Source organism: Hippocampus zosterae, chromosome 2 (assembly GCF_025434085.1).
Source record: "Hippocampus zosterae strain Florida chromosome 2, ASM2543408v3, whole genome shotgun sequence".
Taxonomy (NCBI): domain Eukaryota; kingdom Metazoa; phylum Chordata; class Actinopteri; order Syngnathiformes; family Syngnathidae; genus Hippocampus; species Hippocampus zosterae.
The window spans coordinates 5,964,223-5,979,019 of NC_067452.1; the positions used below are offsets into that span (position 1 = coordinate 5,964,223).

The 14,797-nt window shown below is 43.1% G+C and overlaps 1 protein-coding gene across 5 annotated transcripts; it reads left to right on the forward strand.

Annotated features, from left to right (window-relative positions):
• Positions 1-1,104: 1,104 nt before the first annotated feature.
• On the forward strand, positions 1,105-14,256 carry arhgef7b (Rho guanine nucleotide exchange factor (GEF) 7b). Of its 5 annotated transcripts, XR_007960616.1 has the most exons (24): positions 1,105-1,450; positions 1,991-2,074; positions 3,796-3,880; positions 3,960-4,075; positions 4,194-4,398; positions 4,905-4,996; positions 7,565-7,659; positions 7,842-7,937; positions 10,013-10,135; positions 10,267-10,405; positions 10,500-10,559; positions 10,651-10,797; positions 10,881-10,967; positions 11,106-11,184; positions 11,373-11,503; positions 11,583-11,789; positions 11,903-11,996; positions 12,381-12,470; positions 12,884-13,042; positions 13,243-13,339; positions 13,458-13,512; positions 13,581-13,757; positions 13,840-13,877; positions 14,012-14,256. XR_007960616.1 is itself a non-coding variant. In XM_052056150.1 (22 exons), the coding sequence occupies exons 1-22, from the start codon at positions 1,286-1,288 to the stop codon at positions 13,701-13,703; spliced, it is 2,529 nt and encodes an 842-aa protein (XP_051912110.1). In that variant the 5' UTR covers positions 1,106-1,285; the 3' UTR covers positions 13,704-14,256. The 5 variants fall into 5 exon arrangements, 2 of the variants coding, with proteins under 2 accessions (XP_051912110.1, XP_051912131.1); XR_007960615.1 differs by having other exon boundaries at positions 13,840-14,256; XR_007960614.1 differs by having other exon boundaries at positions 1,106-1,450; positions 13,581-13,877.
• Positions 14,257-14,797: the final 541 nt, after the last annotated feature.

Below are 14,797 nucleotides of genomic sequence, written 5' to 3' on the forward strand. Positions count from 1 at the left end.
CAAGACATTCAGCCAACCCTAGATGTCCTGAAATGCCACTCAAAGATGCCATACATTACAATATACAGGGTGTTCAAAAGTCTTGGGCACATTTGAAGTCCCCATATCTCCGTAACTATGAATGGTAGTAAGATAAAAGTCGTGCCATTTTAAAGCAAATTACATTAAGTTTTTCGTAAGGCTATTGATTTTTTAATTTCTTTTCAGACCCATTAATGGCGTTCACTCAACCAGAAAAGGCATTTTGTGTGCTTGGATTTGCAAAAACTGAATCATGGACTGTTGTTCAACGTGCATTTCGCAGAAAATTTGTAAAGGAGCCACCAGAGAGGAAGTCTGTAGTGAGATGGCATGGTAAATTCATAACGGATGGGTGCTTATGCTTTAAGCTGAAGGCACGAATAACAGAAGCTGTTGCAAACAATGACAATGCAATGCTGGGACGCGTTTGGCAAGAATTTGACTATCGGCTTGATGTGTGTCGTGTGACCAATTGTGCTTACACTGAAAATCTTTGAGCATTCCATGTAAAAATTTAGATTACAAGCTTTCTGAATTTACCGGATGCGTGTTAATATCCTGAATAGTTTTCGTCTCCCCATGCCAACACACGCAGGCATGGGGAGAACATGCAAACTCGACACAGGAATGCCGGAGCTGAGAATTGAACCCATGACCTCTGTTCTACGAGACAGACGTGATAAATGCCATTCAGTTTTGGAATAGATCATGAAATACATCATCATGAGAAAGAAATTCTTCTTGATTTTTATTATTATTTTTTTTGCCCGAGACTATTTTCCCCCTTTTTTCAGAAAAGCAGTTTGTTCTTAGAGCACACTGGAAACATCTCACGAACACACTGTAAAACGTGTCCACTTTCCATCACTGGCCACTAGGTGACGTCACATCCCCATTTAACACAACTGCAAATGGAGCGTTTTCAAAGTTACGCTCAAAATGAATAAGAATGCAATAATGGCGTGTCTTGCACCCACAACAAATACGGTATGAGCCATTTTATCACGAGATGATGTGATTGATTATCACTTGAGTGAGAGAGGCGAGAGAGAGAGAGAGAGAGAGAGAGAGAGAGATAGAGAGAGAGAGAGAGAGCGAGAGAGAGAGAGAGAGAGAGAGCGAGAGGGGGGGGCGATCCATGTTTTGACATTGGAATATTAGCTGGGTCGAGTCAACAATGAGGTGTACATTTGGCCGACCAACCTCCACTTTTCGCCTTTTCTAAAGAGACATTTCATTCTCCCACAACCGTCGTGAGTCCACGATGAACGCGGCCGAGCAGACGGTAACGTGGCTCATTACGCTCGGGGTGCTGGAGTCTCCCAAGAAGAGCATCTCTGATCCGGAGGCTTTCCTCCGGACGTCTCTCCAGGACGGCGTGGTGCTGTGCAAGCTGTTGGAGCGACTGAGACCTGGGACGACGGACAAAGTATGTGTTAGGAAATACTAACAACCGGAGCATTTATTTCAATATTACACACAATCTAAATAGAAACCAATGAACACGAACAGAAGAACATTTGTTTTCTGGGGAAACTACGGTTATGTATTCAATGAATGATCTGTAAATTAATTACCATGACTCAATTGTGTTAAAAAGGTCGGTCTATTTCGAAGTAAAGGCGCAGCACTGCAACATACGCTTCTGTAGGTAATACTCATCTTCCGAAGCAGATCATTCGTAGCCAATCAATACATCATGATTATCATTATTGTGTTTAGTAAAAAATAACACAAAAGCCACAGTGAAACGAAAGAAATTGGCGTCGAAATTTGTAATTTGAAAATCCAAACGGAATTCTAGCTGGGCACTGACGCTAGTTATCACTGCTGTACCGCACAACAAACCACGCTTGAAATAAACGTTATTTCCGTATAGAAAAATATTGCTTATTTTTACCGGATTTGTTTTGGTTTAAAAAAAATCTGTGCTACATTCTGCTCTAATTGGGCGACTTCTTATGTTTAGTTTATTCAGGAACCGAGGACTGACAGCGAGTATCAAGTCAACATTTGCGAATTCATCAAAGGCATCGGGGTTTTCGGCGTGCAGGTGGGTCACGCTCTTCACGTTTCTGTTAATATGCTGAAATAACATTTCTGTGTACGCCCACGTTGATATTTATAGTTCCCCCCCATTTTAAAATATTGATATTCAGGTGTGCTTGCATGCTCTTGTAATATTGGACAGTTCCAGGTGCGCACTATTGGGCAGGAAACGTCACATTAACGCGGAACTGGGATATTTGAATGTATTCAAACTGAATATGAAATACCGAGGATAATTTTTTTCAGGGTTTCTGTTGAGTGAAAAGTTCATACAGAGATACGATCACCACTATTAAGCACTACCAAAGTCACCGGTCAATGTATTAACTGTGTAAAAATGCTACATTATCAAGTTATTGCATCCTGCCAGTGGTAGTCATGGGAACAGGCGGCAGGAGTAGTTCAGTTTTAAATTCTGATTTGAGAATGCATTTGGTAGGTGTTTGGTGTGCATTCTTCACAAGTACTACAGTATAAAATGCTTTAATTTGAGTTTAAACTTGAATGCAGGAGCAAATGTAATGCTGTTTTCAGACCTCAAAAACACACACAGGTTATTGACGTTTGTGGAATCTGGAGTCACAATGGAAAAGATCAGATTACACGGGGTCCAATGTTGATGTCCACATTGTCAGAAACCGCATGGAGAGGGTAGTGTGGGGTGGGGTGGGTTTGGCTTGTGGGGGCTCGGTGTGAAGAACAAAAGATGAAGAGGAGAGTCGTAGGCTGATGTAATGCAACATGTCATGCAGCTAGTGGATTTTCCAATCAGGTTGATTAGAGGTCAACCATGATGCTGGACGCCAAGGCCTCCATGAGTGGCAGCCTGTCTGACATCAGCGTCTGTCTCTCCAATCGTGGAGGACTTCTAAATCTGGTGGAGCTGACTGATTTATCAGAAACCAATGCGGCCATATGTTTTGACGCTTAACTAAATTACTTCCATGATATTTCTCATGCGGATAGCTCTCTGGCCAAACACAGGTACCTTTACACTCTCTTCAATCAAACCATCACTGAATATCAATTTATATTATGTAACAGCAGCAGCCTTACTCAGCTAATGGAAATGGTGTTAAATTTATGCAAGTACCCTTTATAATGGCTACTCCTCGTTATGTGTTGGAATATGTTGAAATGCTGCCTAACAATTAAATGCAGTACTGCAGTAATTAATTACAGTACAAAGTGGACTATTGTTCATAAACCTAATGGTAGTTAGAGAGGTGAAATTTCATTACAGCGATTGTGTTTACCTACTATGCAGCCAGACTTCATTAATCACTGCGTACTGCCATGCACTTGAGAGCACTGGGGCTCTGGTTTATTTGAACAAATTCAAAGTGATATTAAATGCTTAATATTATTCATCAGCCATCTGTAATTCACCTTGAAATGCTCCAATCATGCCTTGGGAATCTTTGTGTGTTGTTTCACAAGATTAGGCACTTCAGAGGTATTTTGACAATGACTGAGCATGTGTGCGCCCATGTTATGTGTGTAATGGAGAGATTATCAGGGGGAGCTCAGACTTGGAATAATCCCACCTCAGACTGATAGATGGAATTGCATTCTACACCCCGACCTAAACACAGTGCTTTCAGGAAAGTGTGCGTCCTCATACTGTAGTTGGATGTTGTGATTCATTTATAAGAAGAGGATGCTATCGCCTGATTGTGCATATGGTCATGATGTTGCATGTCATCCGTCCCCTAAATTCTGCAGCCTTTTGAGGTCAATGACCTCCTTCAGGGACTGCACTTCACCAAGGTCCTAAACTGCTTGGTTGCACTGAACAAAGTAACTGAAGGTAACATTGTTTTTATAAATGTTATCAATTGTATTTTAAACATATTTTGTGAATTTAAAATGGCTCATTGGTTGTGCAGATTCAGGTGTTTCTGTTTGTGTGTCATCCTCCGCCACATTGAGGATGAAATCGGTTGATTCTGTGAACGGTCAAAGTCGTTCCTCCGCACTGCAGCCACCACAGTATCACAGCCTTGTAAGTTGTCCTGGAAAGGGAGCAAATAGCGTTCACCTGATAGCAGTCACAAACAGAGCTGATTTCACATTTTGTTTTCCTATTGCATTTTAATGCATGTGCATTTCTTTTGTCGCAGGACATGTCTGAGGGCAGTGGGTGTGGCCATTTTCTTTTCAGGGCACGCTTCCCTTTCCAGCAGACAAATGAGGACGAACTTTCTTTCTCCAAGGGCGACATCATTAATGTGAACAGGCAGGAGGAGGGGGGCTGGTGGGAAGGTTCGCTCAATGGCAAGACTGGCTGGTTCCCCAGTAACTATGTGCGGGAACTAAAAGGAAGCGGTGGGTGCAGCAATGTCAATACACTTCTATGATGTCATATGCAGATGTCCAAAGCAGTGAATGCTCAAACACGCACGTCTCAAGCTAAATGGGTGCAGTTGGAAGTTGTGTTTCTTTTTATGTACCGGTATGTATTTTTTGGGAGGATGGTGGAGGTTGCAGTAAGGAAAGGAAGGAAACTGGACCGACAAACAAAGGCAGGAAGTTCCACAGATGTTAAATAGAGAGGAACATCCTGAACATTCAGTGTAGAGAACATCAACTGTGATTGCAGGGGGCTAGTTCCAGCTTGGTCTGGCTAACATCAGTTGTTTTACTGTCAGGCTACAGGCTACCATCACACATGCCTGCCATTATCTGACATTGACAGGCATGAAACACCCTTTACAGCATGCCCCCTAAAAAACAAGGGATTAGATTGTTTCTTATAAAAACTCCATTAAATATTGATACTGCTTTGTATGCTTCCGGTCTTAATATTTATCTCCCTTTTTCTTACTGTGCAGACAAGCCATTTGACAAACCAAAGTCTGGGACGCTGAGAAGCCCCCCAAAAGGTTTCGACACATCTATCATCAGCAAGACCTACTACAATGTGGTTAGTGGCTCATCTTCATAGATCCTATTGTCATTAGTGGGTTAATCTGATTGATCATCTGTCAGTCACAGGACGGACACATACAGTGGTGAAAAAAAGTCTATGACGCTCGTGTTCCAATTCTCGTGTTTTAAGTTAAAAAAAAACCCAAAACACTTCAACAATCACATTCAAGATCATGTTAAATGCAAGCCCACCACCACTTAAACTGCCTCTGATGAACCCCCCAAAAATGTTTGATGTTCTACCAATTAGGCTTTCCTGACATTATTGTAGTCACATTTTACAGTGTGCTCCTTGGTCAGCCGAGACCTTCCGCAACATGAGCTGGATCTCATTGTTCAATTGAAGACAGTCATCATGAGGTGGAGGTGGAAATATGCCACAACAGTGACATTACCGAGAAGTGGACATCCCTCCATAGTTCATTTTAAATAAAGACAAAAACAAAACTGACCAGGGGTGCTGATAAGAGGCCACGTTGAAGTACACATGACAACAATCTCCCATCCTCTTCATATATCTGGGCTATGGTGTAGGGTGGCAAGACAAAAGTCTCATTTTACAAAGAACACCAAATTACCAAAAGAACACCATACCCATATAACCTACCGACCTGAAACATGGGGTGGCAGCTGTTCTTTTCTTCAGCAAGAACTGCGGCTTTAGGCAAGGTGGAAAAGTGCTAGGCAGTGTTAGCAAAAAAAACCCCAAACAAACAAGAAAAAGACAACAAAGGTCTACACAGATGAACATTTTGGGGGTTAATTCGACGCACTTTAAATGGTGGTGTTGTCTGCGGACTCCCATTTAAGTTTGAATGTGACTGGTTAATTGTAAACAGCCACATTCCCAGTTTTATGAGGGTGTAGATACTGATAAAACACACCCTTGCAGTTGTTTATTTTTTTTACTTCTCTTAAAAAAAATCTTTTTTTTTCACTTGAATTTTCACAGGTTAGGATTATTAATCGCGGAAAAAGTGAACAAAAGATTTATCTTGGTCATATTTTTTCTCTCACAAAATCCTGGCATTAGAAAATAAGTGTGTAGACTATATAGCCACTGGACAGACAGAAAGTACGTAGTCACATTGACACCTATGGACCAACAGAAATTGAAAGGTGCACTGCTATTTACTAGTGCCCGGATCGAGAAAGCATTCATACTCACATTCACACTTATGGAAGGACTTTGCCTTCGCTGAATTTCATGTAATGCGCATGATTTTATATGGTTGGTGGATTCTGGAGCATCTGGAAGAAGTCACACAATAACATTTCCACACAGAGGCCCAAGGTGGGTTTCAAACCTAGAAATGTATGGCTGGGAGGGAATAAAACAATCTGCACTTGACTGTTGCTTTGTATATCTTCTTTTAGTGGCTCTACCAGTATTATGATATTGTAAACGGTTGCAATCCACTATTTTTTTTATCCGTGTGTACGTGCATGCCATGCACGTGGGCATGCCTGTGTGGTAATGTAGGTTATTTCTTCCGTTCCATTGGTTTCTGGGACAGCTTTGCCTCAGGGTTGGTGTGCCTCTCGGTGTGCAGGGGTGTTTTAATAATGCAAGCTGCCGCAGTCTCCCTATCTTCAGTCTGGGGAACCTGAATCTACCTAACTAACCAACAGATTGCCCCGCCTTGGGTAAAATGTCAACAAACGCGAATCATCATGTTTTGCCCGTCATCACATGGATCCTCTCAAAGGGAAGAAGTGCCAAAATGCTTTTAACTTTTATTGTCTTGTGCCTCTACATCAGGCATGTCCAAAGTCCGGCCCGCGGGCCAAATCCGGCCCGCGGTCGAATTTCATCCGGCCCTCGGCCCCTGTCATAAAATCAGTGCCGTCTGGCCCGCAGGGTGGGCGCAATGGAACACGTGTTGCATTGACTGAGGTCTCGTAGACTGGTGAGTGATGTTTCATAGAGTACTGCTTCCCTCTAGTGGCTAAATTAGTAATAGCATTCACTAAATGAGTAATAGCATTTAGACACTAGAGGGCATCACTCACGAGTTAACAAGACATCACTCCGTGTTTATATTGACTGATATGTCATATTTCAAATGATCCTTGCAGTTGTGGATATGTGTATTGCTTGTTCATTTCCCTGTTGTTCGAGTCAAAGGTTTTGTGACTATTGAAAAGTCATGGTGATACATCTTATGTTTCAAATCAATCAATTTGCACTCAGGAGACTTCTGTTTAAGAAAAAGTCAAGTGAATAAGCAGTTGCATGTGATATACCTGTTTCAAATGAACCAAAAGAAATTCTTAAGATTGTTGAAATTAAAATAAAAATGGAAATGTGAAACAGACTGGCTTACTAAAATTTGTTGAACAATATTATTATATAATAATAATAATACATTTTATTTATAAGCGCCTTTCAAGACACCCAAGGACACTTTACAAAAACAAAAAACAAAACATTACGTTGTTGTTCAATGTAAAGAATGTCAGCCAAGGTCGGCCCCCCGACATTTTACCACATAAAATCTGGCCCCCTTGGCAAAAAGTTTGGACACCCCTGCTCTACATGGTCATATTTTGTGTTTTTCAGGTCCTCCAGAACATCCTGGAAGCAGAGAGGGAGTATTCGAGGGAACTACAAAGTCTTTTGGGATGCTACCTGCGCTCCCTCCAGCCCACAGACAGGTTAAGCTATGTTTTTGATACATTTTCCCAAGAATATACAATACAATACATGCTGATATATATATATAGTGAAACATATTCACGCTACAGGATGCAACATCAGGGAATGTCTATAAATGATTAGAAAGAGAAGTAAAGAGAGCTTCTGAATAAATGAATGAATCCTACCTGATTCTCTGCAGGCTGAGTGGTGCAGACATCAGCCACATTCAAGGAAATCTCGAGGAGATTTCGACCTTTCAGCAGATGCTGGTTCAGTCCTTGGAGGAGCACACAAAGTCAGTAGCCACATCTGTTTTGTCTGCTAAGAATGAACAAATGATGCCTTTTCAGTCTCGTACAGTAGATGCAAATATTATATTATATATATGATAAATCATTTAAAAACGTTTTTCACCATTGTGACCTGAGCAAGTGAATTCAAAATCTGGTGACACAAGTTTGTGCACCCTTCTATAATTGGGGATGTGGTCAGTTAACCAGTCACATTCAAAGTCACGTTAAAAGGGAGTCACCATGCAGCACCACCATTTAAAGGCCCTCTGATTAACCTCAAATGATGTTCAAATGTTTGGGTTTTTATTTTTTTCTTTTTTGCTTGAAGCTTCTGTGCTAATCCTGACAAGTATTTCGAACTGTTCAGAATTTGCGCCACCTTGAATAAGGCCCCAGTTCGGGCTAAACAAAAACAGGTGCCTCACCATGCTTCACTGTAGGTGTGTTGCTCTTTTGGCAGTAAGAAGTGTTCTGACAAACGTACCTTTGGGGATTGTGGGAAAAAGGTTCAATCAGTTTCATTGGAGCATAACAGATTTCCCAACTTTGGTATGGGAGATTTCAAGTCCGCGTGTGAAATTTCGTTTTGTTAGATTAGGCTTCTTTCTGTCTTACCACAGTAGCCCATAGCTCAGACATACAATATGAAGGGGAGAGATTGTTGTCACATTTACTACATTCCCTGACCAGTTTTCAGCTCGTATTTTTTCAACCACTTTTGGAAGGATGTCCAGTTCTTGGTTAGGTCACCTTTATGCAGAGCTGGATGGACTGGGCATTTAGAGCCGCTTCGATTTTGTATGAATTGATATGAAATGACCTTTTAGCAACAGACACGCTCTCACCTTTTCATGACTGTCCGATTCAGAACCAAACCGAATAATGTTTTGGATCCCAGAAATGCAAGCTCGGACAAAATGCGAAAACAACAACATTTATAGAAAAGCGCAAACAGAAATTGCTGGTCGCAAGGAGCCAGGAAACAACAAGGCATAAAAAAGCACTTTCAAAAGGCAAGGTACTAAAGCTTACAGAGAATACATAAATGTAATGACAAGAGTCCAAATACGCAAAACCAAAATGAAGAACAAATAACTTGGTGATTAAAATACTTAGGACACAAGGAACTATGAAAACCAGAGTGACTCTAAATGAGATTGAGAGGTCTCGAAAACAACACTTGAAGCAACATAGCGAGCAAGGTCAATAATCCGACAAAGCGTGGCACAAGTCATAAAATACAAGCCTTGATGGTGATCGCGAACACGTGCGCCGGCTGGAAGGTAATGCCCTTCACTCCCGATGGAGCTGAAACAAAACAGACACACAGGGCAACGACTAGCAGCGGGAGTGACACGGACCACACTTGATCGTGATTGGCTCAGTGTACTGTTTCAACTGAAGTTGGACCAATAGGCCCCCCACCCAAGGGAGGAGGTTGAGCAGTTTGGTAGGCTATTATATGTTGATTGGTTCAGTTTCCGCTCTACATTGTGAATGGGTGCTCACTTTACTGTGAATTGTGGACCGGTCTCTTGGGTAAAATAAATAAATAAATAAAAGATCAATACCAACCCATCAGCCCCGGAACACCGTCTGCCCGGTCCTCACTGTGTTGATTGGTACTTTTAATACCTTGGAAATTCTTGTTGCATTCTTCTCCTCACTAATACCTTTGGTCTGTTGGAGTTTTCTGCTGGCTATGAATTGTAATCAAGGAAAGCCTAGTGATATATTTGGAGTTGATCAGAAGCACTTTAAATGGTGAGGGGGGTCCACTAACTCCAATTTAACATGAGTTGTGATTGGTTAATTCTGAACACAGCCAAGTCCCAGTCATACCAATGTGTAGCCACATATGATCACGTTTACGTTTACTTACCCTCGACAAAAAACAAAGTATGATATGTACAAGTTGCATCCTGAGCATCTCTTGAAGTATACACATTTTGGGGGTTTTTGGCACTTGAGTGTTACATTTGAAGTAATCCAGCACTGTCAATGCTAAAGTCACTAAAACCAACCAGCGCGGTGAAATCAAAAAGTCTCTGGCTTTATGTGCTGTATTTTTTTGAAGGCTTCCAGAACATCAGCAGAGGATAGGAGGCTTCTTCCTGAGTCTAATGCCCCAGATGAAGACTCTTTATGTGGCTTACTGCTCAAACCATCCATCTGCTGTCAGTGTGCTCACTCAGCAAAGGTCAGAAGCCAAATTCGCTATTACCGGTCAATGGGCGTTTTCTCAATGTTTTATGGGTAGCCCATAATGCTAGGACAGGGAAAGAGGCTCAAGAAACACGAGGAAACGTGTCTCGGTTGGCTGTTTTGCAGTGAGGAGCTGGGTGAGTACATGGAATCCAAGGGGGCAGCTAGTCCGGGGATTCTGACACTGACCACCAGTCTGAGTAAACCCTTCACTCGACTCGAGAGATACCCAACCTTGCTTAAGGAAATGGACAGGCACATGGAGGTGGAGTACTTCTGTTGCCAAGGAAACGGCGAGCAAAACAAAATGACTTTTTCCTGGAGATCAACACGAACCTGTTTGATGTTCTTGTTCTCAGGACCAGCACCCAGACAGAGTTGACCTCCAAGCTTGCATGGCATCATTTCAAAGCCTTACAGTAAGACAGTCACGCACGGCTATCGGTCTGCTCGAATATTCCCAACCTGTGAGGTGGTTCATGGTGTGCCGTCTCCTGCCGCTTTGTCCAGACCCATTGCCAGGAAGTGAGGAAGAAGAAGGACCTGGAGTTGCAGATTTTAACTGAGCCAATCAGGAATTGGGTGGGGGAGGACATCAGGACCCTCGGCCCCATTCTTCACATGTCCCAGGCTGCGGTCCACTCTCTCAGCTGTCAGGTGAACCCCTGGCGCATTTTGACCACGCACCGAGCTGCGACATAGCGAGCGCAGAGCGTAAGAGACACTTTGATGTCTTTTAGGAGTCAAGTGAACGCTACCTTGTCCTCTTCCCTCACACTCTGCTCTTCCTCTCTGCAAGCATGAGGATGAGTGGATTCATTTACCAGGTTTGGTTCAATGCGATCTCCCGCTTCGATATTCAATCAAGACAGCCATGTAAAGAGATCATCACGATGCACCGCTTTCAGGATCTTCAAGTGTTGCTGGATTGTTGAAGAAACAACATTGTGAGTTTGTTTTTGCAGGGGAAGATGCCGCTGTCAGGCATGCTAATCTCCAGGATAGAAGATGGGGAAACCATGAGGAATGCTTTTGAAATTTCTGGTCCGGCTTTGTTTCGACATATTGAATCACAGTCTTTTATTTCTTTCTTTCGTTCTTGTCTCACGTGCCTGTGACTTTGACTTAAATTTGTTATTGCTTTTTAAAGGCAGCATGGAAAATGTAGAAAATCATTAACAGGTCATGTGTGTGTGTGTGTGTGTGTGTGTGTGTCTGTGCGTGCTATGCAGGTGCACAATGTGACCGAATGCAAGTGGCGTGCAACAGCCAGCAGGATCTGCTGGATTGGCTGGACCTTCTCACCAAACACACACACACCCCTGCTGCACACACACATAAGACTCACTCGGTGTGTCACACAGTAAGTCTGTCTTTCCACTCCTCGACTTGGACAAACCGACCAAAGTTCATCAATGACTGCACTGGGCACTCCCTCCTAGTTGGCCTCCCTACCTGTCACCCCTTCCCGGCACTCAGAGTCTCACGGCGGAAGCAACACCTTCCACACCCTCCCTCGTCTTTCCTCTTATGGCGGCAGCCCCATGTGGGGGGCCCTGGAGCCCCCAACCCCCCCAAAACCTTGGAGCATGAGCTGTCTTCGGCCTGCGCCCCCTCTACGGCCATCTGCTGCCCTTTCCAACAAGGAGGTGCTTATTGACCGGCTGGTTAAAACAAACCGCGTACACTCCAGTCGCGCTTTTAATCATTTTTTTCTTTCATGTAAAACTACGCCCCTAGTAAGCACATGAATTGTTTGCAGGATATGAGTAAGAGTCCAAAGAATATGAAGAAGCTGCTTCCCAAGAGGAAACCTGAGAGGAAACCCTCTGAGGAAGACTTCCTTGTCAGAAAGAGTAAGAGCGTCAATCTAAACCAGGGGTCTCAAACTCAATTTACCTGGAGCTAATGCATGTGTGTGTGTGTGTATGTATACATACACACACACACACACACACACACACAAGCTGGTGCGGGTCACCGTGTGCACAGTCACGTTGCCGCTGTAGTCCGGGTGCTGCGCAGCTGTTGGCCTTCGAAGAGGACAGACCTAACTGTTTAGCACGGACGTGGTGCTAACACATCCAGCATCCATATCAATTTGGCATGGGCTGCACTAACGCCTCGAACTAGCGTCCTGCGGGCGACATTTGGCCCATGCGCTGCGATCTTGAGACCCCTGATCAAAACTGAGGCGCTTTTAAGAAAAAAAGAATCCCTTGCCCATCCTTATTTTTCAGGCACAGCAGCTCTTGAGGAGGACGCTCAGATATTGAAAGTGATTGAGGCGTATTGCACCAGTGCCAGGACGAGACAGACCCTGAACTCCAGTGAGTCCCCATACACTTTCCACGTATAAAATGCTGTGGATATGCATGCTCGCCTCTAAGTCTTTTTGTCCTCAGCTTTCCACTCTAACAAGGCTTTTCTCTCTTCTCCCATTTTTTTCATCCTTTGATTCCTCCACTCTCCACTTCCTGTGCATTCTTCTGTGTATACGTTATCCCTTGATGCTCACCAACCACTGTCCTCATTGTATTTATTACAATGTTGCTTTGTTCCCCTCAAATTGAAATGGATCCCCCCTCTCCTCCTGTGCCATATATTTTGTACATTTGTGTTCTGATTCTTTTTGGGCCCAAATCTTTATTTAATTTTTGTCCTGCAACCCAACACCTGCGGTTTGTGTTTTCCCGCATCATTGCCCTCTTCTCTGTATTCCCACTGCTGATTGCTGGCGTAGCCTGGCAAGGCACTGACCTCATGCACAACCATGTGCTCGCTGACTCCAGCTTCTTCGTTGCTGGCATCCCAGGCAACCTGCCATGTTCCGACCAATCAGAAGACTCGGACTATGACAGTATCTGGACCGCCACTAGTTACAGGACTGCCTCATTTTCTCGTAAGATTTCGGTTTAGCAAGTCAAAATATACGGTGTGGCAACCTGGCTAGCTTACAATTAGAGGTAGAGTTCTACAATCCATATCTGCTGTGTTGGTATGTGTGTGTATAATTGGCTTTGTTCTTTTGTATGCATGTTGTCACGTGACCTCTGAAGACGAGTAACCATAGCTGACCTCCGTTGTCCCCATTTGGATCAGGTTCCAGCAGGCGGGATGTTCACATGTTGTTCCCCGAGGAGGAGAAGATCATCGTGGAGGAAACCAAGAGCAATGGACAAACTGTAATGGAGGAGAGGTGAGACAAATGTGTGGCTTGTGATTGATGAGTGGTCACACTTGATGTAAGAGTTGCTTCCTGTGTATCACGCTACAGTTCATGCCAATGTAATGCCATCTTGCCTTGTTGCCTGTAGGAGTCTGGTGGACACTGTATACAGTTTGAGAGATGAGGTCCAAGAACTCAAACAGGTAAGTGGGCGCTTTGCTCGGATAGTTGACAGTACTCGTGGGAGAGACATGTTTTGGTGGGCTCGCAGGACAACAAGAGGATGAAAAGGACACTAGAGGAGGAGCAGCGAGCCAGGAAAGAGCTTGAGAGAATCATCAGGAGAGTTTTGAAGAACATGAATGACCCAAGCTGGGATGAGACGAACCTCTGAAACTGACATCACTTTGAACGCTCACTGTGGGCAAATGCCAGCGAGAGAAATGAGGCAGGACCGTCGCAAATGACCTTTAAGGTTTGCAGCCACTTCGTCAAACAACTGAGTGAAAAATGACTTTCTTTGTTTTTAGATAGCTCCAGGAAACAATCAGAGGGAGTCATGTCAGTGGTATGTGTGTTCTCTAAACCAAAGCAATACAATTTGTGATTTATACGATGTCAATTATGCAATTTACCAAATTGTTTTTTGTTGTTGCTAAGATTGTGTTTTTTACATTATGCACTACTGTATTTTAATTTTAGTTTGTACACTGAAGATTGTCAACAGACAATGAAGGTATTCATTTTTTCAAACCTTAAACACTTTACAATGTCAACTGCAAGAAATCCTTTTGCCACATTAAAGTCTTCAACTTTATAAGGGGTTTAATGCCATAGAAGTGCAAATTGATAGCAGCTGATCCAAGTAGTGTCCTTTAATGATAATGACTTCCAACAATCACGCACCCTTATTTATTTCACTGATGTGAAAATAAAATTCTTCCACCGATGCAGTGTCTTGAGATGTTCATATCAGAATCGCACCAGGTACATTGTCATGTCTCTGCTGGAAGGCTTCTATTAGTTAGTCGTGGATGAGTTGTTTGTTCAGGACTAATACGACTTGTGGGAGGACACATCTAGGCGGGCCATAAAAAAAAAAAAAAAAACAGTACCAGTCAAGGACCGAGGAGGATGATCAAGATGCATTTGACCTTTAATGACTGGAACCGTTACACATTCTTTGGAAGTGACCGTGTCCCGCACGTGTAGTTTTATTTTCTACCACAAGGTGTCACAAAGCGTCTTCCAACCATCTATTTTCTGTTTTGCTTATCTTCAATAGGGTCGCAGGGTGTGCCGGAGCCTCTCTCAGCCGTCTTTATCTTTCTTAAACCTCATATCGTGTTCATTTCGAGTTAAACAATTTTGTGTTCCCCATCAGAAATGACTGTTCCACTAAAAGTCACAATTAAAACCGAATTCGTAATTAATATTATGATTTCTGTTATATATTTTAATGAACGTGAGTTTCTACTAGCGGCCCGA